The sequence below is a fragment of the Pan paniscus genome, chromosome 16 (genome assembly GCF_029289425.2).
Source record: "Pan paniscus chromosome 16, NHGRI_mPanPan1-v2.0_pri, whole genome shotgun sequence".
In the NCBI taxonomy this organism is placed as follows: domain Eukaryota; kingdom Metazoa; phylum Chordata; class Mammalia; order Primates; family Hominidae; genus Pan; species Pan paniscus.
The window spans coordinates 34,634,848-34,662,040 of record NC_073265.2 but is presented as its reverse complement, the minus strand read 5'-3'; the positions used below and the strand labels follow the sequence as shown (position 1 = coordinate 34,662,040).

The 27,193-nt window shown below is 41.0% G+C and overlaps 1 protein-coding gene across 2 annotated transcripts; it reads right to left on the bottom strand.

The window, feature by feature from the left end:
• Nucleotides 1-42: 42 nt before the first annotated feature.
• Nucleotides 43-19,119, bottom strand: AFG2B (AFG2 AAA ATPase homolog B). Of its 2 annotated transcripts, XM_034938705.3 has the most exons (8): nucleotides 17,936-19,119; nucleotides 15,946-16,131; nucleotides 10,920-11,078; nucleotides 6,672-6,881; nucleotides 5,666-5,858; nucleotides 4,055-4,185; nucleotides 2,772-2,897; nucleotides 43-425 (listed from the first exon to the last, which is right to left on the bottom strand). In XM_034938705.3, the coding sequence occupies exons 1-8, from the start codon at nucleotides 19,022-19,024 to the stop codon at nucleotides 258-260; spliced, it is 2,262 nt and encodes a 753-aa protein (XP_034794596.1). In that variant the 5' UTR covers nucleotides 19,025-19,119; the 3' UTR covers nucleotides 43-257. The 2 variants fall into 2 exon arrangements, with proteins under 2 accessions (XP_034794596.1, XP_054954368.1); XM_055098393.2 differs by lacking the exons at nucleotides 43-425; nucleotides 2,772-2,897 and having other exon boundaries at nucleotides 4,054-4,185; nucleotides 5,636-5,858.
• Nucleotides 19,120-27,193: the final 8,074 nt, after the last annotated feature.

Sequence of the window (27,193 nt, the reverse complement as noted above, 5' to 3'; positions counted from 1 at the left end):
ACCCAAAACCAACCACCCCTTACAACAAAATCAACACACACACACTTTCTTCCTAAATTACAGTATTTTATTTAATATGCCTTTTAAAAATAAATGAGCCTTAGCTTATCAGGCACAAGTTTTTTTTGTTTTGTTTTGTTTTATTTATTCACTTACAGGAAATATAAACACAAATTCTAAAAGTGTGAAGTTGCAAACGACAGGCAAGTTCACATTTCAATTAATGTGAACAACTGAACAAGAGTTTAAGGTGATTTTTAAATACCTTCCACGTTAGAAAATCCTTCTTTCTTAAATAAGTTTTCATATAAAGCCAAGTCCTTGCGACTTAACGACGGTTTTACAGTCTTAAGTGATTTTAGAAAGTGCTCTTGTTTCACTGTAGTTGCGTCTAGTCCATTTTCTTGCAGAGCCAGCAAAGCAGCCTATTAAGAGACAAGCAATAGAAAACAACTTCTTTTCTTTTGCTTTTTTTTCTTTGAGATGGAGTTTCGCTCTTATTGCCCAGGCTGGAGTGCAGTGGCACGATCTGGACTCACTGCAACCTCCGTCTTCTGGTTTCAAGCAATTCTCCTGCCTCAGCCTCCCAAGTAGCTGGGATTACAGGAGGCTGCCACCACGCCCAACTAATTTTTGTGTTTTTAGTAGAGACAGGGTTTCACCATGTTGGCCGGGCTCATCTTGAACTCCTGACCTCATGATCCACCTGCTTCAGCCTCCCAAAGTGCTGGGATTACAGGCGTGAGCCACAGCGCCTGGCCTCTTTTCTTTTTCTTTTTAAACAATATATGGTAATACTTTAAACTCTGAATGGAGATCTCAGCCTCACTTCATAGGATTCTAATTTTCATGTCACTAAAAACATTATGCTAAAAAGTTAAATAAGGTGATTAGAAATCCACTTTGCAGACCATAACCTCTTTACATTAATGGGAAAAAAGAAAGCATTAAATGGGAAGAAAGAAAAGGCAAGTTGCAGATTAATATATATTTTATGAACCCATATGTATTTTTAAAGATGAGAGACTATCTTCCTGATCGTTAAGTAGGGAAGAGTCTTCAGCCAGCACTGATTATAAAGGAATAGATCAAACACATACCCTATGACCCAGCAATTCTCCTTGTAGCTAACTATGTTTACAAATAGACATAAATAGACACGGGAACTAAGAGACATGTACAAGGCTGTTCACAGCAGCATAACTCATAATAGCAAAAAAGTAGAAACCCAGATATTCCAAAATAAAAGAATGGATAAACAAATGTAGAATATTCATATACTAGAATATTATAAACTATGCTACACACAAAACTATGGATAAATTTTTTTGGGTTAAAGAACCGACAGAAAATAACATATGCCACATGCTTCCATTCATATAAAGTTCAAAAGCAGACAAAACTAATCCCCACTGTTGTTAGTCAGGAGAGTGGTTCCCTTTTGTTTTGTTTTTTTTTGGGGGGGGGACAGAGTCTTGCTCTGTCACCCAGGCAGAAGTACAGTGACACAATCATGGCTCACTACAGCCTTGACCTCCAGGCTCAAGTGATCCTCCCACCTCAGCCTCCTGAGTAGCCGGGACAATTTTTTTAAAGTTTTTGTACAGACAGGGTCTCCCCATGTTGCCCAGGTTGGTCTCAACTCCTGGGCTCAGATGATCCTCCTGCCTTGGCCCCAACAAAATGCTGGGATTACAGGCATGAGTCACTAAGCCCAGCCAATAGTTCTCTTTTGGAAGAAGGTAGGTGACAGAGGTTGGGAAAGGGCCCGAAGGAAGATTCTGGGGTGTTTATAATGTTCTATTTCTTGACATAAGTAGTGATTATAAAAATGTGATCACTTTAATTCAATGAACTGTACCCTTATGATCCGTGCATTTTTCTGAATGTTATATTTAGTAAAAGTTTACGAAAAAGGGTATCTTAGAGTGGTTTAGAAGGACCTGTGTGTCCTGGCCATTGTCTACTCCTTCAGCTTTTTTTTTTTCCTAAGAGACAGAGTCTCACTCTGTCACCCAGGCTGGAGTGCAGTGGCACGATCTCATCTTACTGCAACCTTCGCTTCCCAGGCTCAAGCAATCCTCCCATCTCCCCCTCCCAAGTAGCTGGGACTACTAGTCCCCCACGTAGCTGGGACTAACACCACATTCGACTAATTTTTTATTTTTTCTAGAGATGGCGTCTCACTGTATTACCCAGGCTGATCTTAAACTCCTGGGCTAAAGCAATCCTCTCGCCTTGGCCTCCCAAAATGCTGGGATCACAGGCGCGAGCCACCACGCCTAGCCCACTTCTTTCGCTTTATTTCTTGCCATTCTCCACTCTAAGATTCAATAATGTCACACCATCTCTTATCTTCAATCCTTTGCACATTTTATTCTCTCCACCTCAAACATTCCCCCTTCCCTTCTTAGCTGGCTAACTCCCGATTTGTCCTTCCAATTTCAGTTTATACATCTCCTTTCTCAGAAAGCCTTCTCTGATGTGCCAAATCTGGGCTGGTGTCTTTCCTAGGTGCTCCCACAGTACCCTCTACTTCCGCAACTCACTACATATTTTCAATTGCCAACTCAGTATTAAGATTTGCCTCTCTGCACCACCCTCCTCACCACCCCACACTTACAATAAGCTGTGTGAGGGATGGGGCCACATCTGTCTGTTTCACATCGCATGGTACCACACAGGCTTTTAGTAAATACTGCTGAGTGAATGAAGATTTGAAAAGATGCAGAAATGTTTTGAACCACAAATTTCTTCAATAATTAACTTACTTCTGTGCAGAGGTTTCTAAGATCAGCTCCAGAAAAAAAACAGGTTTCTGCTGCGAGGTTTTCTAAGGAGACATCAGGCCCTATTGGCATGGTTTTTGTACAGACTTTTAAAATAGAAAGCCTGCCCTGGAACAAAATAAAAAACAGTATTTTAAATCTTATAACATTTATGTTTGACACAATGATTTATTAAAATATTTTTAGCTTGAGTTTCCTTTCACATCACCGAGAAAATATATATAGGGGTTAGAAAGACTAAGTCATCAATGGCTTATATGACAATGGTAAAAATAACGACATCATAAAAAACTTATGAATCTTTTTTTTTTTTTTTTTTTTGAGATGGAGTCTTGCTCTGTCACCCAGGCTGGAGTACACTGGCACGATCTTGGCTCACTACAACCTCCACCTCCTGGGTTCAAGTGATTCTCCTGTCTCAGCCTCCCAAGTAGCTGGGATTACAGGCGCCTGCCACCACATCCAGCTAATTTTTGTATTTTTAGTAGAGATGGGGTTTCACCATGTTGGCCAGGCTAGTCTCAAACTCCTGACCTCTGGTGATCTACCCGCCTTGGCCTCCCAAAGTGCTGGGATTACAGATGTGAGCCACCACGCCCGGCTAAATCTCTCTCTTGGGTACAAATAATACTATCAGACATGGCTTAAGAAGCAAATACATGAATTATCAGATACAACTTAAAGGTATAATAGATATTAAATTTTATTTTTCTATCCCTTCAAAACTTGATAAAAGCCCAAGGAACAAAAAAATTCACTCTGTGCCTTTCACCCTCCCTGTCAGTGGCTCTGGATGTTAACGACAAAAAATGTACTGGTTGACCATGATACACTGCATAATCTCTGTAATCTCAGATTTCTGCACCGTACTTTACGGACAACAAATTTACTGGTTGACCACGATACACTGCATAATCTCTGTAATTTCAGATTTCTGCACTGTACGATAAGGATGCTGACTCAATCTTCAAAGCCCTTTTAACACTTTAGGATTCCTCCACTCTAGTTGCAAAATAATGCTGAGTAGACTCAGTATTTAGAGTCTGCCACAACACAAAAAATAACCACCATATATTTAGGCTTATGTTTCTCTGTGAACAAGATCAGAGTATCCAACAAAGGCAGATCAAAATTATGATGTCATGAAAGGCCACCAGGCAAGGAAGAAGGTGGAACCCAGGGTAAGTAGAACACCATGGACACCTATATCCAAGTTGGAATTCAATTCTGCTGAGCTCACACAGAGTAAATGTGTAAATGACTACCTTGTGATCTGGAGGTGGGATATAGATGATCTTATCTAATCTTCCAGGTCGTAACAAAGCAGTATCTAACACATCAGGTCTATTTGTTGCTGCAACAATCATGACACTTCGGTTAAAAACTTCTTGAAACTCTGAGGGCAAACACACAACACAAAGTAATGTCAATCAGTTGTTAATAAGTTTTCTAAAAATTATAAATCAGAAGGTCTATTTAAATTCAAATAGGGATATCCTTTTCTTGGGACCAGAATGCTTACATCCGCTTTCCAGACCAGCTTCTTGATATCAAGATATCCCAGAAACAAATCATTAACCGAAGAGCTACTTTGTGTGCATGGCTAAGGGAGTAGCTAAGAGACATTCTCCATATGAGAACCTATGAAAAGCCTTATCCCAAAGGGGAGAACACTCATCTGGTGACTTGAGTGCACCTGAGCCTCCAATGAAGGCTTACACCTTAAACAGGCTACTTAAAAAGACAGATACATATGACCAACCGGTGGAGATATATGGCTACAGAAAGTCTTGACTCTCACATCCCTAAAGAAGAAGATTTACTCGACCTTTTATTTTTCTTTGAAATGACAATCTAAGTTGCAGGTGCGCAAATCCTGGATAAAGAAACGTCTAAAAGCAGACAGAGAAAGGCTTTACATATACTAAGCATTCAAAATCATTTGTTGAATAATCAGGCAGCTCTCCAGTGACATAATCCCTCAAAGGACAAAGTTCCCTATATTTGCAAGTATTTTAGCAGATGCTGGGTGAATACCTGTCAGATGCTATAGAAGGAATTCCTACATTTTGAAATGATTTGATTAGATAACCTCGTGGATACCTCCTAATTCTAGTGTGACATATTCCTAAGGAGTGTATGCAACTCCATATGACAATTTTTAAAATAGGAAAAGAATGAGAACGAGAGAGGAATAAAACAAAAAGTATCAGGGACAATTTAAGGATACCAAACTCATCTGGAGAAGAGACTCAGAAAGAGGGAGGGGACTTCCAAAGGCCATTTTAATTCATTAAAACCAAAGAAACTCATTCCTCAAGAAAACTGGAAATGTTCCATTACTAAGACTATTGGAAATAATAATCTCCTTTTTCATTCATTCATTCGTTCATTCAGATATGGGGCCTTGCTATGTTGGCCAGGCTAGTCTCAAACTCCTGGCCTCAAGCAACCCTTCTGTCTTGGCCTCCCAAAGTGCTGGGATTACAGGCGTGTGCCACTGTGCCCAGCCTACATAAACATTTTTAGAAAGAAATGAATACTGGTTTTTAGGACATGCAAACAAGAATAAACTGCCTTCTCTATTAGCAATAAGTAAAATTATATTTCTCATTCTTAGGAAAAATAAAATTCACATTCTTATATTTAAGATAATTTATTATAAAATGTACCTCACCTTTCCTAGCCAAATCACAATTTTTATTAGCTCTAAAAGTCCTAACAAAGTCAAACTGAAATTATATAAATCCTTCTATGAGATGAATTCAGCATAGGCAAAGCTATAGCATATATGCATTATATTTAATGTTGGCCTGGATTTTAGGTGCATTCTGGCTAATAAATACCTCTTCATTTTTTCAGCTCCTTGTATTTACCCTGTTGACTTGATTTACTTCCTCTTCTCTCTATTGTCTTAAGTCCAACACCATCTAATTCATTCAGGAGAACAGAAAGAACTCGTTCTTGAACATCACATCCTGTCTTGCTGGCTGAGCGAGCTCCCAAGATTGAATCAATTTCATCCAAAAACAAAATTGCTGGAGTGCTTGCTCTTGCTTGTCGAAATATCTTTTGTTAGGAAAAAAATATTAAAAAGCTATATGTTATACATTAGTCATGTGATATTACTATTTATAATCCTGTTTTTTTTTTTTTTTTTTTTTTTTGAGACAGTCTTGCTCTGTTGCTCAGTTTGGAGCGTAGTGATGCGATTTCAGCTCACTGCAACTTCTGCCTCCCAGGCTCAAGCAATTCTTGTGCCTCAGTCTCTCGAGTAGCTGAGATTATAGGGTGCGCTACCACGTCCACTTAATTTTTTTGTATTTTTAGTAGAGACGGGGTTTTGCCACGTTGGCCAGGCTGGTCTTGAACTCCTGGCCTAAAGTTATTCACCCGCCTTGGCCTCCCAAAGTGCTGGGATTACATGCATAAGCCACCATGCCTGGCCACTATTTATAATTTTTAAAATAGATATAAAAAAGATTCTGAATGTCTATGAATTGGGGAATGAGTAAATAAAACAAGAAACAATGGAGTATTATGTAAGAGTTAAAAACCATATTTTCAAAGAATACTATAAATTTCAAAAGTAGTAATATTAAGTTTAAAAAAGCAGGATAAAGCTATAGATATATAAAACCTACCTTTGATTTTATTTAAAACAGAAAAAAAGACAAAGGAAATTCACCAAAATGTTAACAGTAGGTAGGAGGATTATGAAGGATTTCATATTTACACTTTCCTATATTTTCTAAATTTTTCAATAAACGTATAAATTTTTTAACTGGAAAAAACACTAGTAATATTTTTAAAAAGGTTTGTCCATAAGAAATGAAATAAAAATTCAAAAGTAAATTTAAACATATGGGGAAATAAACAAACCTGAGACAACACTTTTTCTGAATCTCCAACAAACGGTGAAAACAGATCAGCTCCACTCACTGAAACGAAAGAGCAGTGACAGCTTGTGGCCAGGGCCCTCACCAGAGTGGTTTTAGCACATCCAGGGGGCCCATAGAGGAGAACTCCCTTTGGTTGTGTCAGGCCCATTCTAACAAATTCCCAAGGGAATTTCAGAGGCCACTCAATGCTCTGAAAGTACACAAGAAGAGTTGTTTTAGTATAATAATAAAATGTCAAATCATCCAGTAAATTCATTTCTTCATTTAACAATTCTCAGCCTCCTATTATGAGCTGGAAACAGTCCATTCTCCACACTGCAGAGATCTTATCATTTGAGTCAGGTGATACCACTTCCTGTTTAAAATCCTTCAATGATTTACTATTAGAACTAGAATAAAATCCAAATCCAAACTCCTTACTCACCACAGCTGACAAGGCCTTATATAATCTGACTGTCTCCTAAACACTTAGTTTGTTCCCATCTCAGAGCCTTTCCTTGCTTTTCTCTCTGCCTGAACGTTCCCCAAGATCTTCGTGTGGCTATCCCTCATCACTCAGGTCTCAGCGCAGGTGTCAATTCCTTGGAGTGGTCTTTCCTAACCACCTGGTTAAAGCGGAACCCCCTCCTCCTACTCACTCTCTATGCTACTGCCCATCCTTTACTTTTAAAGCACATATTCACTATTATTATTTTTCCACGTTGGGTTTGTCATTCTGCTCTGCTAGAACGTAAGCAAAGCTCACCTCAAAATCCCCAGCAGCTAGAATGACACCTACCCAAAGGAGGCACTCAGTAACAGTAAACCGAATAATGAATGAGTCCTCATTACCTTTAAGGTAAATGGTTTTTAACCACTTTAATCATTATTTTACAGATGCACAAAAACTCGGGCTTAAAAAAAGTTAAGTAATTTGCCTAGGTCTTACTGCTAATGAGGTGGCAGAACCAATACTGACCCCAGACAATGTAATTCAAGAGCACCAGCAAGGAGCAATGGTGTTGAAGTGGAGGTAGGAGTCAGATCACAACAGGCCTTGAAAGCTTTAGTCTGCACTGAGGAAGCAGTATGGAGAATGGACTGGAAGGAAATTAAACTAGAGGCAGGGAGACCAGCTACAAGTTTCTTGCAATGATTCAGCCTACAAAAATAATAAGGCTGGAGTGTCACAAGCAGTGAAGATGGTGTGGAAGGGATGGATATTTGAAACATAAAACAGAATTGTACTTTACATAGGGACAAAGTTCTGATGCTATGCCTTTAGAAGACAGATTTCTGACTTAGGGGATGGGGTGGCTGGCTGTATTAACCGAGGTAGGAAATCCAAGTGTGGGGGCAGAGCTGACTAGCTGAACTTTTTACATGCTGAGTTTGACATCCCCGGGGTTATCCAGTAGGCAGGCAGTGAAGCAGTTCTGATGATCAGAAGAAATGTCTACTCTAGATACACAGATTTCTGAGTCAACAGTTTTCAGGGATGCTGTGGACATCAAGATCATCATAAAATCACCCACAGCTCCAACAAGAGGAGGACTCTGGGAGCCTCTTGAGCACTAACATTTAAGGGAGGGGAGAGGGTGGCCAGAAAGGCAGAAAAGCTTAATGTCTCAAAGCTAAGGAAACAGAGTGCTTCCAACAGGAAGGTGTGGCTAATTTCTCTCATGCATCTTGTGAAGATTAAATGAGACAATGCATAAAAAATATTGGCGCATATTATAAATGCTCTTATCCATGGACTCAAAAATTCTAGGGTTCACTGGAGATAGATCTCCTGGTTAAGATGAATAAATTATAATTATTACTTATATATCAGTCTGTTATGTGTGTGGTTAGAGAAACCTAGTTCATTAGGGCAGGATCACATGTAGGCGAACTGGCAAAATCAATATCTGAAACTGTAACGCAGGTGAGAGGATCTGAAGAGTTGCGTCCCACAGCTTCCGCTGTGAAATCCACTATCAGGTAGCCATATTGTTCATTTCAATTTTGTGCTTTTACCAGTCCCTGTACTGCGTCCATTTAACGTCTTATAGATCAGAGATCCAGGCAAACTAAGGCCTTCCACCTTTATTTGGTACAGCCCAAACTAAGAATAGTTTTTACATTTGTAAATGCTTGAAAAAAAATCAAAAGAATATTTTCTGACATGTGAAAATTATATAATTTCAGTGTCTATACTTTTATCAGAATACAATTACTAATTTACATATGGTCTACAGCTGCTTTGGTGCTACAATGGCAGAGGTGAGTGGTTATGACAGAGACTGTGGATCACAAAGCTTAAAACATTGACTATGTGGCTCTCTCTACAGAAATCTGTTGACCCCCGTTTTAGATTATAATTTTTTTTTTTTTTTTTGAGACGGAGTCTCACTCTGTCCCAGGCTAGAGTGCAGTGGTGCAACCTCAGCTCACTGCAACCTCAGCCTCTTAGGTTGAAGCGATTCTCCTGCCTCAGCCTTCCCAGTAGTTGGGATTACAGGCTTGCGCCACCACACCTGGCTGATTTTTGTATTTTTAGTAGAGACAGGGTTTCACCATGTTGGCCAGGCTGGTCTTGAACTCCTGCCCTCGTGATCCTCCTGCCTCGGCCTCCCAAAGTGCTGGGATTACTGTTGTGAGCCACCACGCCCGGCCTATAAATTGTTTTTGTTTTTTTGAGATGGAGTTTCACTTTTGTTGCTCAAGCTGGAGTACAATGGCGTGGTCTTGGCTCACTGCAACCTCCACCTCCCGGGTTCAAGCGATTCTCCTGCCTCAGCCTCCTGAGTAGCTGGGATTACAGGCATGCACCACCACACCTGGCTAATTTTTTGCATTTTTAGTAGAAACGGGGTTTCTCCATGTCAGCCAGGTTGGTTTCTAATTCCTGACCTCAGGTGATCTGCCTGCCTCGGCCTCCCAAAGTGCTGGGATTACAGGTGTAAGCCACCATGCCCAGTCAAAATTGTTTTTTAATTTTTTTTTTAAAGACACAGGATCTCGCTCTGTTGCCCAAGCTGCAGTGCAGTGGTGCAATCATAGCTCACTGCAGCCTCGATCTCCTGGGTCTCCTGGGGTCAAGCCTCAAGTGATCCTCCTGAGTAGCTAGGACCATAAGCACGTGCTACCACACCTGGCTAATTTTAAAAATTTTTTTGTAGGCCAGGAATGGTGGCTCATGACTATAATCCCACCATTTTAGGAGGCCGAGTTGGAGGACTGTTTAAGCCCAGGAGTTCAAGGCCAGCTTGAGTAGCACAGTGGGACTCTATCTCTACAAAAAATTTAAAAATTAGCCAGGTGTGGTGGTATGCACCTGTAGTCCCAGCTACTTGGTGGGGCACTGAGGCAGAAGGACTGCTTGAGCCCAGGAGTTCAAGGGTGCAGTGAGCTGTGTTTGTGACACAATACTCCAGCCTGGGTGACAGAGCAAACATGTGTCAAAATAATTTTTTTAAATAGAGATGGGGAGTCTTACTTTGTTGCCCAGTCTGGTCTTGAACTCTTGGCCTCAAGAGATCCTCCTGTCTCGGCCTTCTAAAGTGCTAAGACTATAGGTTATACACCTTTTTCCCCCCCGACATGGTTTCTCTGTTGCCCAGGCTGTCGTGCAGTGGTGGGATCTTGGCTCACTGCAACCTCTGCCTCCCGGGTTCAAGTGATTCTCCTGCCTCAGCCTTCCGAGTAGCTGGGATTATGGGCACCTGCCAGCATGCCCAGCTAATTTTTGTATTTTTAGTAGAGACGGAGTTTCACCATGTTGGCCAGGCTGGTCTTGAACTCCTGACCTCAGGTGATCCACCCACCTCAACCTCCTAAAATGCTGAGATTATAGGTATGAGCCACTGCGCCCAGCCTTAGATTATAAACTTATTTTTTTTTAAATAGCGACAAGGGCTTGCTATGTTGCCCAGGCTGGTTTTGAACTCCTGAACTCAAGCAATCCTCCTCCCTTGGCCTCCCAAAGTGCTGGGATTATAGACATAAGCCACCACACCCAGCCTTAGGTTATAAACTCTTTAAAGCAAAAACAAAGAGAGGGTCAAGGTGGGAAATTATAAAAACCAGTTTAGACATCCACAGAAGTCCAATTAAATAAGGACTGAAAAGCAATCATTGGATTTAGATGTTAGGATCACATTAGTGATAGGAGCAAGAGCAGTTTCAGCGCAGTATGTTGTCATCATAAATGCACAGAATGTTAATCTGTAATATCCTACTGGATTAAGTAGATTATCTGTCTTACCTGTTTTAACTTCAGTTTTACATCTTCAAGGCCACCAATCTCCTCCCAGTCAACAGGCTTGATATCCATTAATCCAATGACGCTTCGAAACGATGAGGGCTGAATATTTTTAAAAGCTTCAAGGAAGTCTATTTCATCAATCACAGGATTGTCCTGGTTCTGAAGAAATACACCCAAAAAAGCAAAATCAAACCAAAAATTAGGTTGGTCTTTTTTTATAGCACAATTTGTTTTTAAAATCTTCTTTTGGATTTGTAAAGTTATTTTGTTATCATTATAAAAACAATTTATATACATAGTACAAAGAATTAAATGTCTCCCTGCCAATTCCCGCCAGTAATTCTTCCCCGAAAGATGTCAAGAGTTTGTGTATTTTTCCATTATGTTATGATAGTAAGCATACATATATCCTTTTAAACAGATACACAAATGGAACCATACTATATCAGCCTGTACTTTTCTTCTTTCACCTATCTTAGAGATCTTTTCATGTCAACTAATACAGTTCTACGTCATTCTTTTTGACAATTCCATAATACACTACTGAATTTACCCCAACTACACCTTTCTGACAAACGTTAGGTCATCCCCAGTCTTTAGATATTAAAAACAAAGCTGCAACTGAAAAAGTCTTTGTGCTCATGTTCAAGTATTTGTTTATTTTGAGACAGGGTCTCACTCTGTTACCCAGGCTGGAATGCAGTGATGTTATAGCTCACTGCAGTCTCCCAGGCTCAAGTAATCCTTGCACCTCACCCTCCAGAGTAGCTAGAACTACAGGTATGTGCCACCAGCCTGGCTAATTAAAAAAATATATATTTTTTTTTTGTAGAGATGCGGTCTCCCTATGTTGCCCAGGCTGGTCTGGAACTCATGGGCTCGAGCGATCCTCCCACCTCAGCCTCCCAAAGTGCTGGGATTACAGGCATGAGCCACCATGTTCAAACTCATGTTCAAGTATTTTATGTAATAATTTCCTCAAAGTAGAATTACTGGGTTTACAAGTACACACATATACAATTTTGACAGCTATTACCAAATTGTCCTCTAAGGAAGCTGCAACAATTCATTCTTCTCCGATAATATGAAGCTGTGTTCTCTCCACACCTCTCCAGTACAGACATTACCAAACTCTTTTTTTTTTTTTTTTGGCGGGGTCTCGCTCTGTCACCCAGGTTGGAGTGCAGTGCTGTGATCTTGGCTCCCTGCAGCCTCCGCCTCCTGGGTTCAAATGATTCTCGTGCCTCAGCCTACCGAGTAGCTGGGATTTATAGGCATGCGCCACCACACCTGGCTAATTTTTGTATTTTTAGCAGAGACGGGGTTTCCCCATGTTGGCCAGGCTGGTCTTGAACTCCTGACCTCAACTGACCCACCCATCTCAGCCTCCCAAAGTGCTGGGATTATAGGTGTGAGCCACCACACCTGGCCCATTTCCAAACTCTTAAATGTCTGCCAATATGACAGGAAGAACCGGTACTCATTCATTACTGTGTTAACTAAATTTCTTCAATTCAAAATGAGGTAGAGGGAATATTGGAATTTAAAAAATCGCCTGTCTTGCAATCATGATAGTAAAGGCTGTTATGAGCAAGAATTGGATGCTATGTTGAGGGGAGTAAAAGTTTATTCACTTATGAGACAGGGTCTTGCTCCGCTGCCCAGGCTGGAGTGCAGTGGCATTGAGGCAACAGCTCATTGAGCCTCGAACACCTGGGCTCAAGTGATCATTCTATCTCAGCCTCCTGAGCAGCTGGGACTACAGGTGTAAGCCACTGTGCCCAGCCTGAAAGTTTGATGAGGAGCAGGATATCTCAAAGTGTCTCCCCACAGATTTCTCATTAGTGGCAAAGGCAAAAATAGCAGTTCCACAGTGGAGAAATTGCGCACTGCCTGAACTAGTTGATAAAAGTTAGCATCACCAATGAGGAACCAATGTACACTCTGTGCCTCTACATGTGAGGCTCTAAGGACACAACACTATACATCACCATACTGTGGTGACATATGGGAACATTTCTGTTCTTAGGAAATAGACATTAAAATGTTAAGGGATAAAGTGTCATGATATATGCAACCCATTCTCTCAAATAGTCCAAAATAAATAAATACTATGTGCATATAAATACATATATATGGAGATGACAGAGAGAGAGAGAGAGAGAAAGAGAAGAGGAGAGGGAGCAAGGAGAGCAAAAGAGAATGATAAAGCTTATTTGGCAAAAAGTTAAAAATTGGCGAATTTGGATAAAGGGTTTAGTGGAAGTTCTTTGTAACTATCTTGTAACTTTCCTATAAGTTTTAATTATTTCAAAATAAAGACAATAATTTTAGAAGAAATCAAGGTTGAAGATCTTTCATATTTATTGTCATTCCTTTTATTGTCAACTACCTGTTCATACCCCATTATCCATTTTCTCTTGGACTGTTGGTCTTTTCTTACTGATTTGTAAGATTTGTTCATTCCCTATCAAGGAAATTGGACTAAAAGTATTTTTCCTAGTCTGACTACTTTATAGTATTGTTTTGCCACCCCCAAATGGTCAACTCAGCAAATAATCTCTTTTTTGGCTATTAAGGTTTATGTTATGCCTAGAAAAGTCATCTTCACTCTCAGGTTATATTTTGGAGACTCTTTACATTCTCCTTGATCATTCTAGTGAAACACATTTTTTTTTGTTAGTTAAAAAGTCCTGAAAATTTTATCAAAAATATCTGTACTGTATTTATTAAAGTATTTGCCCTCTTATATCCAATTCTAAACATCTAGTTGTCCACAAATTCCCGTTTTCAAAAACAAACTGTCTTTTCTTATTTGTAAACTGATGTTAAGTGAATCTGTATGTATAGAGCTATTCTGTAAAGTATTTTCCCAAAAGTGTTAACAATTGTCATCTCTGGAAAGTGAGATTTCAGGTAGGCAGTTCTTTATAATTTTCTATCTTCATTTCTCATGAATAACCCTATTATATACTTTAAAAAAAAAGCCTTTTTAACTGGCTGATAGTATGTTAGGTGTCTGATGTCCAAATATTAACTAATCTTTAGGTAACACGAACTAATATTTGAAAATCTCATTTATAGTTCAAGATCATGTGTGTATACATTATTTTACTTGATTCTTTGGGCTTATACATTCTTTCCCCTCTGTGTGTGTCTGAGTGTTAAACTATAGTTCTAATCCTTTAATAGGAATACTTCACAAAAAGTTTAACAAAGTGTAAGGTATCCCTTATCTGCCCTGGTACAGGTAGAGGTAGCAGCAGCCCCTCAGCTGGTGGGGGAAAGAATAAAAGATGGAGCCAGTACCTTCCCAGTTGTCTGTCCCTCCATGCTTTTTGCCTTTCTTCCTTCCACTTCCCCTGGGTTGTTTCTGAACTCAGCCATCACCTGTGGTAACTACACCTGAGCAGGCCCCTCCTGAAGTAGCAGTGGGCTCCACCCTGGGACGACAGCAGCTGACTGGTCCACCTAAGTCAGAGGTGCTTATGGTCAAACCTGGAACTTCAAAGCAGAGGAAATCCTGAATGTAAATCTCCCTTCCCATCTCCTGCTTACTTATTGTCTCCCTCAAAAGACATCTATTCTCACATCTTTACACACAGAACTTTAAAACTTCAAGTAGTTTTCGTCTAAACCTACAAGATGAAGACTTAAAAGATCAACTAGAAGATCACATAACTCCTCCCCACCTTCGGTGTAACTGTAGAAATAAACGAAAGGAAGTGAGGCAAGGTATAAATTATTTAGGTAAAAAGGTTTTTCAAAATTTAGGATAATAAATCATTCTTTTGCAGTTTAAGATGAAAAGACAATTTTGATGTTACAAATGAGATTGAAAACTCTGTTTCAGAATCCTTAGCCTGCTGAAATCAGTTTTTTCCTGAATGGGTTTAAGGATTCAGGACTATTTATTATATACAAAATACTGGATTTTCCAACCAACAATGTTGAAAAGTATTATATTTAATCTAATATCTTAAATATTGTTAGGAAATAGTCATGAATTACAGACCTGCAGATCAAGGACAAATTTAAATACAATTCCAAGTGCCCAATCTTCTCCTAGGTTAGAAAAGCTTATTTCTCCCACTAGATACTTATTAATAACAAAGGGAAAAATGGTATCTTGACAATGGAGAAATCTCACAGACACCACCTTAACCAAGAAATCAAAGTTAACTTCACCAGTGATAGAACAGAAACATATCATGTGCTGCCTAACAGATGCAATGAGAAAGACACAGGATCATTTCCATTATATTCCTGCCCAAAATGCAAAACCTGAATTGAATCATGAAGAAACATTAGTCAAACCCAAACTGACGAATATTCTACAGAATAACTGACTCTTAAAAAGTTATGATTTCATAGAAGAAAGCCTGAAGTATGATTCTAGATTAAGGCCTATTTAGGTTAAGTACAAGTATTATGTCTGTGTTAATTTTCTCAGCTTGATCATCGTACTGTGGTTAAAGTCCTTGTTTTTCAGAAATATACACTTACGTTTTCGAGGGTAAAGGGGCATCATGGATGTAGTATATGCTCAAATATTTCATTATATATATGTATATATATAAGGAAATACACATGAAGAGAGAATGATAAAGCAAATGTGGCAAATGTTACATTTGGAGAATCTAGGAGAAGGGTATATGGAAACTCTTTGTACTATTTTTGTAACTTCTAAGTCTGAAATTGCCTCAAAATAAAAAAATTCAAATTAAAAAAACTCTTTGATTCTTCTGGGGCCACACTATTTCTTGGCTGCCCTGGGCTTCAGCACTAGGGAGTTACTATAAAAGTAGGGAACAAATTCACTCAGTAGACCCAGAGGACTCAGCCCTTTATCCCCACCCTCAACCATATACTATTTATATAGAGTTGAGATGTAAAATGTATAAGCAACAGCTGTGGAAGCTATCAAATGTTCTAAGGAAACTGTACTCACCACTTTTTTTAACCCCCAAATTAATCTGTTACAATAATAGATTAACATAGATGTTCATAAATTAACACTTCTTACCTTCTCACTATGAAGGAGGGCATGCATGGCAGCCTCCCTACAGAGTGCTGTCAGGTCGGCACCAACATAGCCAACTGTCATTTCTGCAAGAAGGCCCAAATCAACATGACTGGAGATGGGCATCTTTGAGGTAATCACTTGCAGAATTTCCTTTCTTTGTTTAAGTGTGGGAGTCCCAATGACCACCTATATGCAAAGCAAAAAAAAAAAAAGAAGAAGTATATAGTTTAAAATATATTATTTTTAAAGTTGATCTCATGGATGGAGGTAGACAGCAGAATGACAGCAACCAGACACTGGGAAGGGTTGGGGGTGAGGGGATGAAGAGAGGTTGGCTCATGGGTACAAACATACAGTTAGGTAGAAGGAATACGTGTAATGTTTGATAGCGTAGTAGGGTGACTATAGTTAACAATAATTTCTCGTATATTTCAAAATAGCTACTAGAGAGAATCTGAAATATTCCCAACACTCAGATAAGAAATGATAAATGTTTGAGGTGATGGATATCCTAAGCACCCTGATTTGATAATTACAAATTGTATGCATGTACCAAAATATCACATGTACCCCAAAACATGCACAATTATGTATCAATAAAAATAGATTAAAAAAGAATTACTTCCAAAAAAATTTTATATATGTGTGTGTATACATATATATATATATTTTTTTTCTTTCTTTTTTTTTTTTTTTGAGACACAGTTTCACTCTGCTGCCCAGTCTGGAGTGCAGTGGGCACCATCTCAGCTCACTGCAACCTCCACCTCCTGGTTCAAGTGATTCTGGTGCCTCAGCCTCCAGAGTAGCTGGAACTACAGGCATGTGCCACCATGCCCGGCTTATTTTTTGTATTTTTAGCAGAGACGGGGTTTCACCATCTTGGCCAGGCTGGTCTCGAACTCCTGACCTCAGGTGATCCACCCACCTCAGCCTCCCAAAGTGCTGAGATTGCAGGCGTGAGCCACCGCGCCCGGCCAAAATAATAATATGTTTTTTATCCTGACAAACATGTACGACAATTTAGTGAACCATTTTGGAACTAGTACCGTGCACTTTACGTATACTTTAGATTCTGAATATACGAAAATCCTAATATTCCAGAGGAGTAACACTGGCTGGAAAGTTGCACAATGAAAATTCTATGTCATTTAACAAGTTTTTGTTATTTTTAAGAACACACAAAGTTCTAGAAGCCAGGTATAGATAGCTAGGTCCCTGCCCTTAAGGACACAGGTACTAGATAGTGCAAGGAAGAAATCCACTCAAGTCCTGAACTAACTAAGCTAAAAGAGTGTAATTATCATTTCTCTTTTGAATCCTATCACAAAATAGAAATATCAGTCACTAAATTTCAAACTATTCTTTAGCATTCAAGTCAATTTAGGACCAAAGCTTAAAATAGGACAGCTCTGAATATTCAACCTCCCTGACAACTCAGGGAGCAGTTGTGGGTACCTCCTCAATTGTGGAATAGGATGCTGGTGTTATGACAAGGAATGAATAAATCCAGAAGAGTTAATGCCTGCTTCAATTTAGTTCTTCCCCACCTTCTCCCTTTTTATTTCAACACACTTACTTCTTGAGGCTATCCTTCTTCTTTAAATTCTCATTCCAAAAAATGAGTTTAACACGCTTGTAGGTGACCAAAATTCTCTTAAGAATTAACATTACTGATTATAGGACCTGCACAACAAAATTAACCTGTAATGGACACCTCGCTTCCCAAAACAATTAGACTCTGGAGAAACATAGGTCCTGACTCTCAGATCCTGACTCACAGGTCCTGACAATTTGACTCTGGGGAAATACAGGTCCTGACTCACAGATCATATATCGGCAGAGAACGTGTTCTCTGCATTGCAAAGAGCCCCCACTCCAACTTCACCGATGCTCAAACCTAAGAGGCAAACGCCTCCGGGGCAGCCAACTGGCGCCAGAAGCGGCGGAGGTTCCACCGCCAGTGGGCAAACCCGCCAAGCCCATTCACCTCTCGGTCAAATCTCCCGGGTCTACGCAGCGCTGGGTCTAGAGCGTCCGGCCGGTTAGTGGCTCCCACAACCAAGACCTCGCGGTCCCCACTGGCGCCGTCCAGCAGCGTCAACACCTGGGCCACTACGCGGCTCTCGGGTGCCCGACCGCCCCGCCGGGGACACAAGGCGTCTATCTCGTCCAGGAAGAGGAGGCTGGGTCCGCGGCTGGCCAGTTCCCGGGCGCGCTGGAAGACCCGCCGCACGTTCTCCTCCGTCTCCCCAGGCCGGGAACCCTGCAGCGCCGGGGCGCTGACTGCCAGCAGCTCCGCGCCCGCCTCGCGCGCCACGGCCCGCACCAGCTGGGTCTTGCCCACTCCGGGGGGCCCCGCCAGGAGCACCCCGCGAGGCACCGCTAAGCCCAGCGCGGCCAGGGCGCGGGGGTAGCGGAGCGGGAGGCGGAGGAGCTCCCGCAGCGAGTCGGCCGCCTCCGAAAGACCTCCCAGGGGCACCTCGGGCTGCGGCTGGGCTTCCGACGGAGGCTCCCCGCCAAGGCTGACGCGGGTACGAGGGGTGACCAGCCCAGCGGGATCGGGACTGGGCGTCCCGCCGACGATGTGCAAGGCAGCCACCGGGCCAGGAGCGCCTGGCGGAGCGACCACCACGTGGCCCAGGGAGATCGGTCGGTTTCTCAGCAGCTCCTGCGCCGCCTCCAGCACCGCGGCTGTATTCCGGGCACCGGGCGCGCCTGCCTGCTCTCGCAACACCGGCCACACGGCGACGCGCCGCAGGGGCGGACAGGGCACTAGGAGGAGGCGATTCAGGCTGAGACTCCTCCGGGATCTCGACGCCCCGACCGCCGCCCCGGGGCTCGCGCACAGCGGGTCCAGCTGCACAAAGCCGTCCGCTCCGTCCCGCCGAGGCCAGGCAGTGCAGAGGCAGGAGCCGCCGTCGGGTAGCGAGATCTTCACTGCCGAGCCCAAGCGCGCGCCCAGGGCGTGGAGGGCGGCCGGGCCCAGGCGGCAGCGCTGGGTGCCCCGGTCTCTAGCGTCTAAGGGTAGCAGCTTTAAGAGCGGCCCTTCAGGGAAGGGATCCGAGTCCGGAGCCATTGCACACAGATGAACCAGGCAGACGAAACCAGATTAGGAAACCCACCCGGTCCACAACAAGCGGAACACCGAGCTCGCAGGCCGGAAGCAGATTGCGCGCATGCGCTAGGGAAGACTGCGTTGCTAGCAGCTGAGTGAAGGCCGAAAGGGCCAATGGAAACGTTAGACGACGCTCGGGCCTCTGGGTAGAGCGTTGGTGTCCGCTTTCGTGAAATCGAGTTGCCTACCCCAGAGCTTTCCCGCGATGGTCTTCGTCACAGGTGTCTGGGAGGCGGCTTAAGCTCACTTCACTAGGTCATTAAGCATGTACTTTGGTGGTTACATATATCTTAGAAGTCACCGGCTTTACATTCTGTTTTCCTGGCCTTCGAACTGGAGCATCAGTACTACCGCCGTTGGAATAGCAACCTGGAGACTTTGCTATTTTGTGAAGAAACTCCAACTATCCCCATGGGCACAGAATTTTGGGTGCTCTGGTGCAAATGTCTCAGGTGACTTGGCGTAGCTGAGAATACGGCCTTGGGACCTTCGATAATCGGGGTTCCAATCTGGGAGGTCCAGGCACAACCCTTCCTATGGGAAAGTAGCAGCATAGTAGGAGGGAAGCACACGGTGGCACTTAAAATCCCTTGTAGAGAGGAAAGAAGGAAAACTAGGCTACCTGATGGATTTGTAGCACACCAACAGTACATTTGTTCTGATTTCTGATATTCTTTTGAATATTCTTTGGCAACAAGTTAATCACTAAAGTTCATGCGATCAATGCTTACTGTGTAATTGGGGCACAACAGTACTAAGTCCTGTATTAGAGGCGATACCTATCTACATTATTAAGACAACTGCCTGCTATTTTTTTTTCCAGCTGCTTTCTGCCTTTCCCTTTCGCACAGGGAATTCCTTTTTATCAGCTGGAATACATTTTCTATCCCTCTTAATTGCCGTTAAAAAAGAACTACAGATATTCAAAGACAAGAAGGTATACCTTGTTTTTATTTGACTTACATCTTCCTACCTCTATTTTCCCCACTTTCACTGCAACCCAAATTTGTGAGTTGACAAAACTGATATTTTAGAGTGCTTAAGTTGCTGAGTTTTTTTTTCTATCTATGCAAATAATCAATTACCGACTGTGTAGTAATATCTTATCATTGGGAAGTACTGTCAGATCTGGTATCTTAAGACCCATGCCAGTTCCTGATCTCATTCTGTCCAAACTTCATGGCAGACATGACAGACTTCTTGACTTGACAGTAACTTATCTGGTCTCAGCTGTACTTTTCTGCTTAAATCGATTCTGGAACAATTTAGGGATCAGAAAATAGCGGGAGGAGGTCTTGAAATGGGTAAGTCACCCATTACTTCCTGTTTTCTTTTTTCCTCTTAATCCCATTGGCTTCAGTTCTTTTTGGTTTTGGGACTTTTAAATAACAGCTTTGCATTTTTTGAAATAAAAAAAAAAGCCATCGTTTTTACCGACCCCTAAAGGTGTGAATTACATGCCTATCAAGTTATTTTATCAGAAGCCTGTACCTCATCGAGTTCCTTCTATTCAGTTCCAAGAAGCTTTAAGGATCTGGGAGAGGGAAAGAAGACTTACTGAGGACATGATAACTGTCTTAAATATGTAAAGGGATCTCATGTAAAAGAGTTAGTAGATTTACTTATATTTACAGTGCAGAAATGGCCAAGAAGTAAAGGTTTAATGGAGTGGAATAACCAAAGCCAAAATAGGGAGCCAATAAAGTTAAATCGGCCTCAAAGTTTTCTGAATTGGTTTAAAACAGAGGCACAAACTATGCTATTAGGAATATGATGAGAAGGAAACTACATGTTGCTTTTGGTTGGTCTAAGAGGTTGATCTTATACAAGGTCAAACAAGAACCCTCTGACCTCATAGAATCCATATGCACAGGAAATATTATTTCACTTCACTCTTTCTCTAAAAGATCCAGTCTTTACCATAGGTTGCAAACAAAAGCAACAAGGAATTCTGTTACTGGGCCTTCAGCTCTTATCCACTCACTCTGAGCAAAACTATAAATGTCTTTCCCAATCATCCAGTAAAATCCATTCTGTCCCTTTAGGTCTAACCATTTGCAACACTATGATTTCAGCCATCTGAACATCCATATTTATCATGCCATTCAATGACATAATCTCCTTGTGATAAACCATTCTTTTTATTTTTAAAATTTTATTTATTTTTTAGACAGTCTTGCTCTGTCACCCAGTCTTGAGTGCAATGGCAGGATCTCAGCTCACTGCAACATCTGTTTCCCAAGTTCAAGCAATTCTCCTGCCTCAGGCTCCCAAGTAGCTGGGATTACATGTGCCTACCACCACACCCGGCTAACTTTTGGATTTTTAGTAGAGATAGGGTTTTACCCTGTTGGCCAGGCTGGTCTCGAACTCCAGGCCTCAAGTGATCCACCTGCCTCAGCCTCCCAAAGTGCTGAGATTACAGGCATGAGCCACTGCACCTGGCCTCCTTGTGGTAAACCATTCTAATGGGAGTTGTGTGGCTCTTTTGCTTAGTTGTTTTTAATCTGACCAGAAATTTGTTAATTCTATGAATTGAAGAACATCTACTAAAGCACTAGAATTGAACCACTAGAGGGAGTCCAGAACCAACTAAGCCTGAAGGCTACAGGATTGTTAGGACATTGGTGTTCTCAACTGTGGTTTCCACTCAATTTTCCCAGGATTCACACCTAGGTGTATGAAGCCATCTGTTGTCTCTATATATTAACTGGCTTAGTCTGTTCAGGCTGCTGTAACAAAATACTACGAACGAGGTAGCTTATAAATGACAGCAATTTATTTTTTACAGTTCTAGAGGCTGGGAAGTCAAAGACAAGGCACTGGCAGATTCCATGACTGGTAAGGGCCCCCTGTCTAGAGACAGCTCACTGTACCCGCACATGGTGGAAGGGACTAGCTAGCTCCCTCATGTTTCTTTTATAAGCACACTAATCCCATTCATGAGGGCTCCACTCTCGTGACCTAATCACCTCCCAAAAGGCCCTGACTCCTACTACCATCATCTCAAGGGTTAAAATTTCAACAAATGAATTTTGTGGAGGACACAAACACTGAGACCCTAGCAGTAACTGACTTATTTTCACATAATTTTTCACAAGCCTCAAGCTGTGTAAAACTCAGTTTCTAAGTTAAAATTTAATTTTTGTGTTAAGTATAAAAATGAGACTGTTCCTAAATCCAAAATTTAGTGGTAGGTCAAAATCCAAACCAATGGAATTCATCTTGCTATAGCCTAGAAACATTTCTAGCTTTAAATTGTTTCAAATAGCTTTGCCAAACAAAATCTTTTGTGAGATTTTCCCGAAAAGGTACATGTAACAAATGGTTTCTCTTTATGTCCTTTGTTACATTCAAGGTTACAGTCTGTCTAATTTTTAATTAACTATAAAAATTCTTAATTAACTGTAAGTCTATAATTCAAAAGAAATAATTGCAATCTGTTTCTTTAGGATAATGATCATGCAATATTTTTGTCCCTTCAGCATATTATATATGTATATAAAAATATATTCCTGTATATGAAAAAAATCTAAAGAAAATGGTTAAACCAGTAGCATGAGTCATCTGTAGATTAAATAATGTTAATCTTTCCGGCATTTCCATTTTTGTGTTATGTTCAACCCTAATATATTTGAACATTAGCAATGACTATGAGTTGTAATAGATGAATAGAGATTTGTTTAGCCACCCTTGAAAAAGCATGATTTGCAAACACTTTCATCTCAACATGCTCATGTAGATGTAGTAAGTGACTTATTTCCACGGATAGCTAATATGCCAAACCTGTGTTCATAAAGTATGTAATGAAAATCCCCCTAAATGGGACATTGTTAAAATTGTTCTTTAGAATCTTCCATCTTTACTTTTTATCTTGTATCCAGGTTAGAATTAGTCTTTAGAGTAATTCTAGATATAGAATAAGTTATAGAATCAGAAGAAGGAGGATGAAAATATTTGCTGGATTTCAAATGACCTGCAGACTATAGTTCATAGAACATCATTCTGAAAGTCCGTTCTTGCACATTTTCAGGAAATTGCTTGATTCATCATTTTTTAGAAGTTAATGTTAAGGTAATTTTTCCCTATGATGTTGGTTCACACTTTTCAGCTTACAAACATAATAATTATATATTTATTAAAACAAATATTTATTGAACATCTACTTCTTGCTAGTTACTATACCAGAGGCTGAGTATTTGGTGGCAAACAACAACAATAAAAACACTGTAATCCTTGCCTTCATGAAGCTTATAGTCTACTGGGAAGTCAAACATTGAAGAAGTAAACAAGTGAATAAATCTGATAATTAAAGGTGATGAAAATTGCTTTGAAAGAAATAAACGGAAAAGGGCTACTTTAAACAGGTATTAAGGATAGGAAAAACAAAACAAATTGTTTTTCCTACTCTCATACACCACTCAGCCACTCAACACAGCACTTCTGACACCAGGTGTTGGTTGGGGAGTTCCCCACATATCAAGCAAATTCTCCCACAGATACCACCTGGGTGTCCTCTAATTCAATTCAGTGCTGAGACTATCTACCTGGAGATAGCATCAGACTCCACAGGTTCAGGGTCCAGTCCCTCAAGACTGTCCCCCACCTTCAGATGCCAATCACAAGTTCCAGATTGTGACTTGTGCTTCTGACCAGGGACGGTCTGTAAATTGGGCTTCCCATGACCCCCTTCTTAGGTTCTATTAATTTACTAGGATGGCTCATGGAACTCAGGAAAACACATTACTTACATTTACTGGCTTATTAATAAAGGATGTAATAAGGATACAGATGAACAGCCAGGGGATACAAAGGGTGAGATCTGGAAGGGTCCTGAGTACAGGAACTTCTGTCCCCATGGAGTTGGTATGTACCACATTCCAGGCACATGGATGTGTGTTTGCCAACCTGGAAGCTCTCTGAACCCCATAGTTAAGGGATTTTTATGGGGCCTTCATCACGTAGGCATGATCAATTATTAACTCAATTTCCAGCCTCTGTCCCTCTCTGGAGAATGGAGGTAGGGGCTGAAAGCTCCAAGTTTATGATCATGGTTGGGCTTTCCGGTGACCAGCCCTCATCTAGGAGCCGGGCAAGAATTGCCTTGGTAGAACAAAAGACTGCTCCTATCACTCAGGAAAGTCCACGGGATTTAAGAGCTCCATGTCAGGAACGAGAGTGAAGACCAAACATTAGAACCAAAGATTCTCCTAGCACCCCTGTAACTCAGGAAATTACAAGGGTGTTGGGAGCTCTAGGCCAGAGACTAGAGGCAGAGACCATATATATGTTTCTTATTTCACAACAGGAAAGGAGAGAAGGTCTCTGAGGAAGTGACATTCCAGCTGAGACGTGAAGGATAAGTAGAAACCAAGCAGAAGAATTGGAAGAGGAAAGGGAAGAGGGAAAAGCCTGTGCCAATGCCCTGAGATTGGAATATGCTTTTTGTGTTTAAGAAATTAACAGAAGGTCAGTATTATCTTTACCATACTTTTGGCTTTTTTTTTTTTTTTTTTTTTTGAGACGGAGTCTCACCCTGTTGCCCAGGCTGGAGTGCAGTGGCGTGATCTCGGCTCACTACAACCTCTGCCTCCTGGGTTCAAGTGATTCTCCTGCCTCAGCCTCCCGAGTAGCTGGGATTATAGGCACAATGCTGCCACGCCCGGCTAATTTTTGTATTTTTAGTAGGAACGGGGTTTCTCCATGTTGGCCAGGATGGTCTCGATCTCCTGACCTCATGATCCACCCACCTCAGCTTCCCAAAGTATTGGGATTACAGGTGTGAGCCACTGTGCCCAGCCCAAATACTGTATCTTAAGACTGACTATACCATACCTTTGGAAACTGTGTGCTGCCAGCTTATCTAAACATTCATCTACTCTTTTCTATTTCTACCATCAATAGGAATTTTTGTTACTTTTATTGGATCATTGCGAAAATGTCCTAATTAAACACTATCCCTCCAATCTCTCCCTAAATTGTAACTATATTAAACCAGCCAAGAAAAATCTCTTATACTTTGACTGGTTTGAGGACTATATCTGAGTTATATTAAATCTGAGAATTTAGTTTATCTAAATGAATTATAGAGCTTTCAAACTTGTCTAAGCATTGACCCAGTATTGTGTAAGATCAGATCTTGGGGACTGAGCCAGAGAGAAGACCAGGCTCCAGGAACAAGGAAGATACTGTCCAGAAATGGTTTATTCATAGCAACTTCAAGGCAAGTTTATCAACTTTCCTCGATCGCTTTCCCTCCTCCAAGATAAGTATTCCTGCTCTGAGTTTCCTTGATACCCTGTGCGTACCTCTTAGAGCAGTTATCGTATTGTGTTTTAGTTGTGGTATCCTTGTCTTTCTAAACCCTTTAAGGACAGAAAATGAGCCTTGCTCTTCTCCAGGTGCTCTGTACTTACCACAGTACCTAAAGGATTTAAGTGTAAAATCAAGATATGTTGAATGAATGAATGAGTAGCAGCAAGGCTGGATTGGTAAAATGGGACTTAGTCGTGGAAAGCTTGAATGCCATTTTTTTAAATTCATTCTGTACCAGGAAATGTGCGGTAAATGGGAGGGAATGACATCCAGAGCACTATAGTACAATGGTGGACAGGGCAGAGTTAATGGTATTCTCTCCTCCAAGTAAACGCTTTACTCCAGGACATTCATTTATAAATCCTTAATGCAAATTTAACTTCCCTCCAGGAAGACGTATTTCACATCTTTAGTTCAAATTGCTCTTGTCTTAATCTGAGGTCCTGTAGCACTGTCCATACATTTATGCATCTAGTTGCATTCTGTTTGCATTGCTAGACAATTGTTTAAAGTGACTTTGTATTATTTTTCCAGTGAGATCTTTAAGTGATTTGGGAATTTGTACCTCTTTTTTCTAATCTTTTATAATTTTTGCTCCCCATCCCAGCGTTGAGCAAAATGCTAGGTGTTTAATAGTTAAATCTGTCTGTTTCCTCAAATACTAGAAATCCACTTAGTTTTTATTTGAATCTAGGAGAATGAGCTTGAAAAATCTAAAAAAAATTGGTTTGGGTTTTATACCTAAGGTATATTAGAGTTGAGAATTTTAGCCTGCTATAATAACTCTTAGATCTTTAGAACACTCAGACTTGTCTAGTAGTTGACCTAATATTAAATATGACCTGGTCTTGGGGACTGAGCCAGAAACAAGGCCAGCCTACAGATAGGATAGAGATTGTCTGCAAATGGCTTATTCATATTAATTCTCAGGTATCCATTTCATCAAAGTTTCCTCTAGTGCTTTGCTACACCCCATCCAAAAAATGGGATGAAGTCTTGATTTCTTCTTTCTCAGGCACTAAAATCAGACAGAGGAGACAGAAATATCTGTTTGCTGCACCATTATTTCTCACTGATGGACAAGATCTTGCCAAAACAATGCAAGCCCTGAGAGACAGGAGAGAGAGAGATCTCATGACCTTTTAGCCTTGGAATGGGAGGGCTGACTCCAAAAGAAATGACCCGCTGGGTTCCAAAATAGCAAAACTGAAGACAAAAGGATGAAGATACGTGTTCTGAATCCTCTCAAACTGAGCAGATAGGGAACTTTGTTTAGAATAATTACATTATTCACCCCATCCTTGGTATTGAATGTTTCATTTGTCCATTGAAATGAAGGTCACTGTTTCCCTCCCACACCCTAAAATATGTGAGAGTAGCCATGAATGCCTAGGCATTTTTCAGAATTTTCTTTGTCCCACTTCTTTATAGACCTGCAAACTTTTCTGACTTTGAGTGAACTCAGTATGTTTCAGAACCATGAAATAGTGCCTGACCCGCCTGGTGCCTTTGGAATGAAGTTTTGGCAAACACATTACGCCCAGATAGAATTCAACAATTCTTCCTCTGGTTTTCCTCAACATGTAACCTTCCCACCTTTTTAGCACTTGGCTTAATTCTGCCTTGAGTTAGTTGTTTTCCTGTCTGTCTTTCCTCTACTTCAGCAGTCCCCAACCTTTTTGGCACCAGAGACCGATTTTGTGGAAGACAATTTTTGCACAGATGGGTTGTGGCAGGAGGATGATTTCAGGATGAAACTGTTCCACCTCAGATCATCAGATAGGCATTAAATTCTCATAAGGAACGCACAACCTA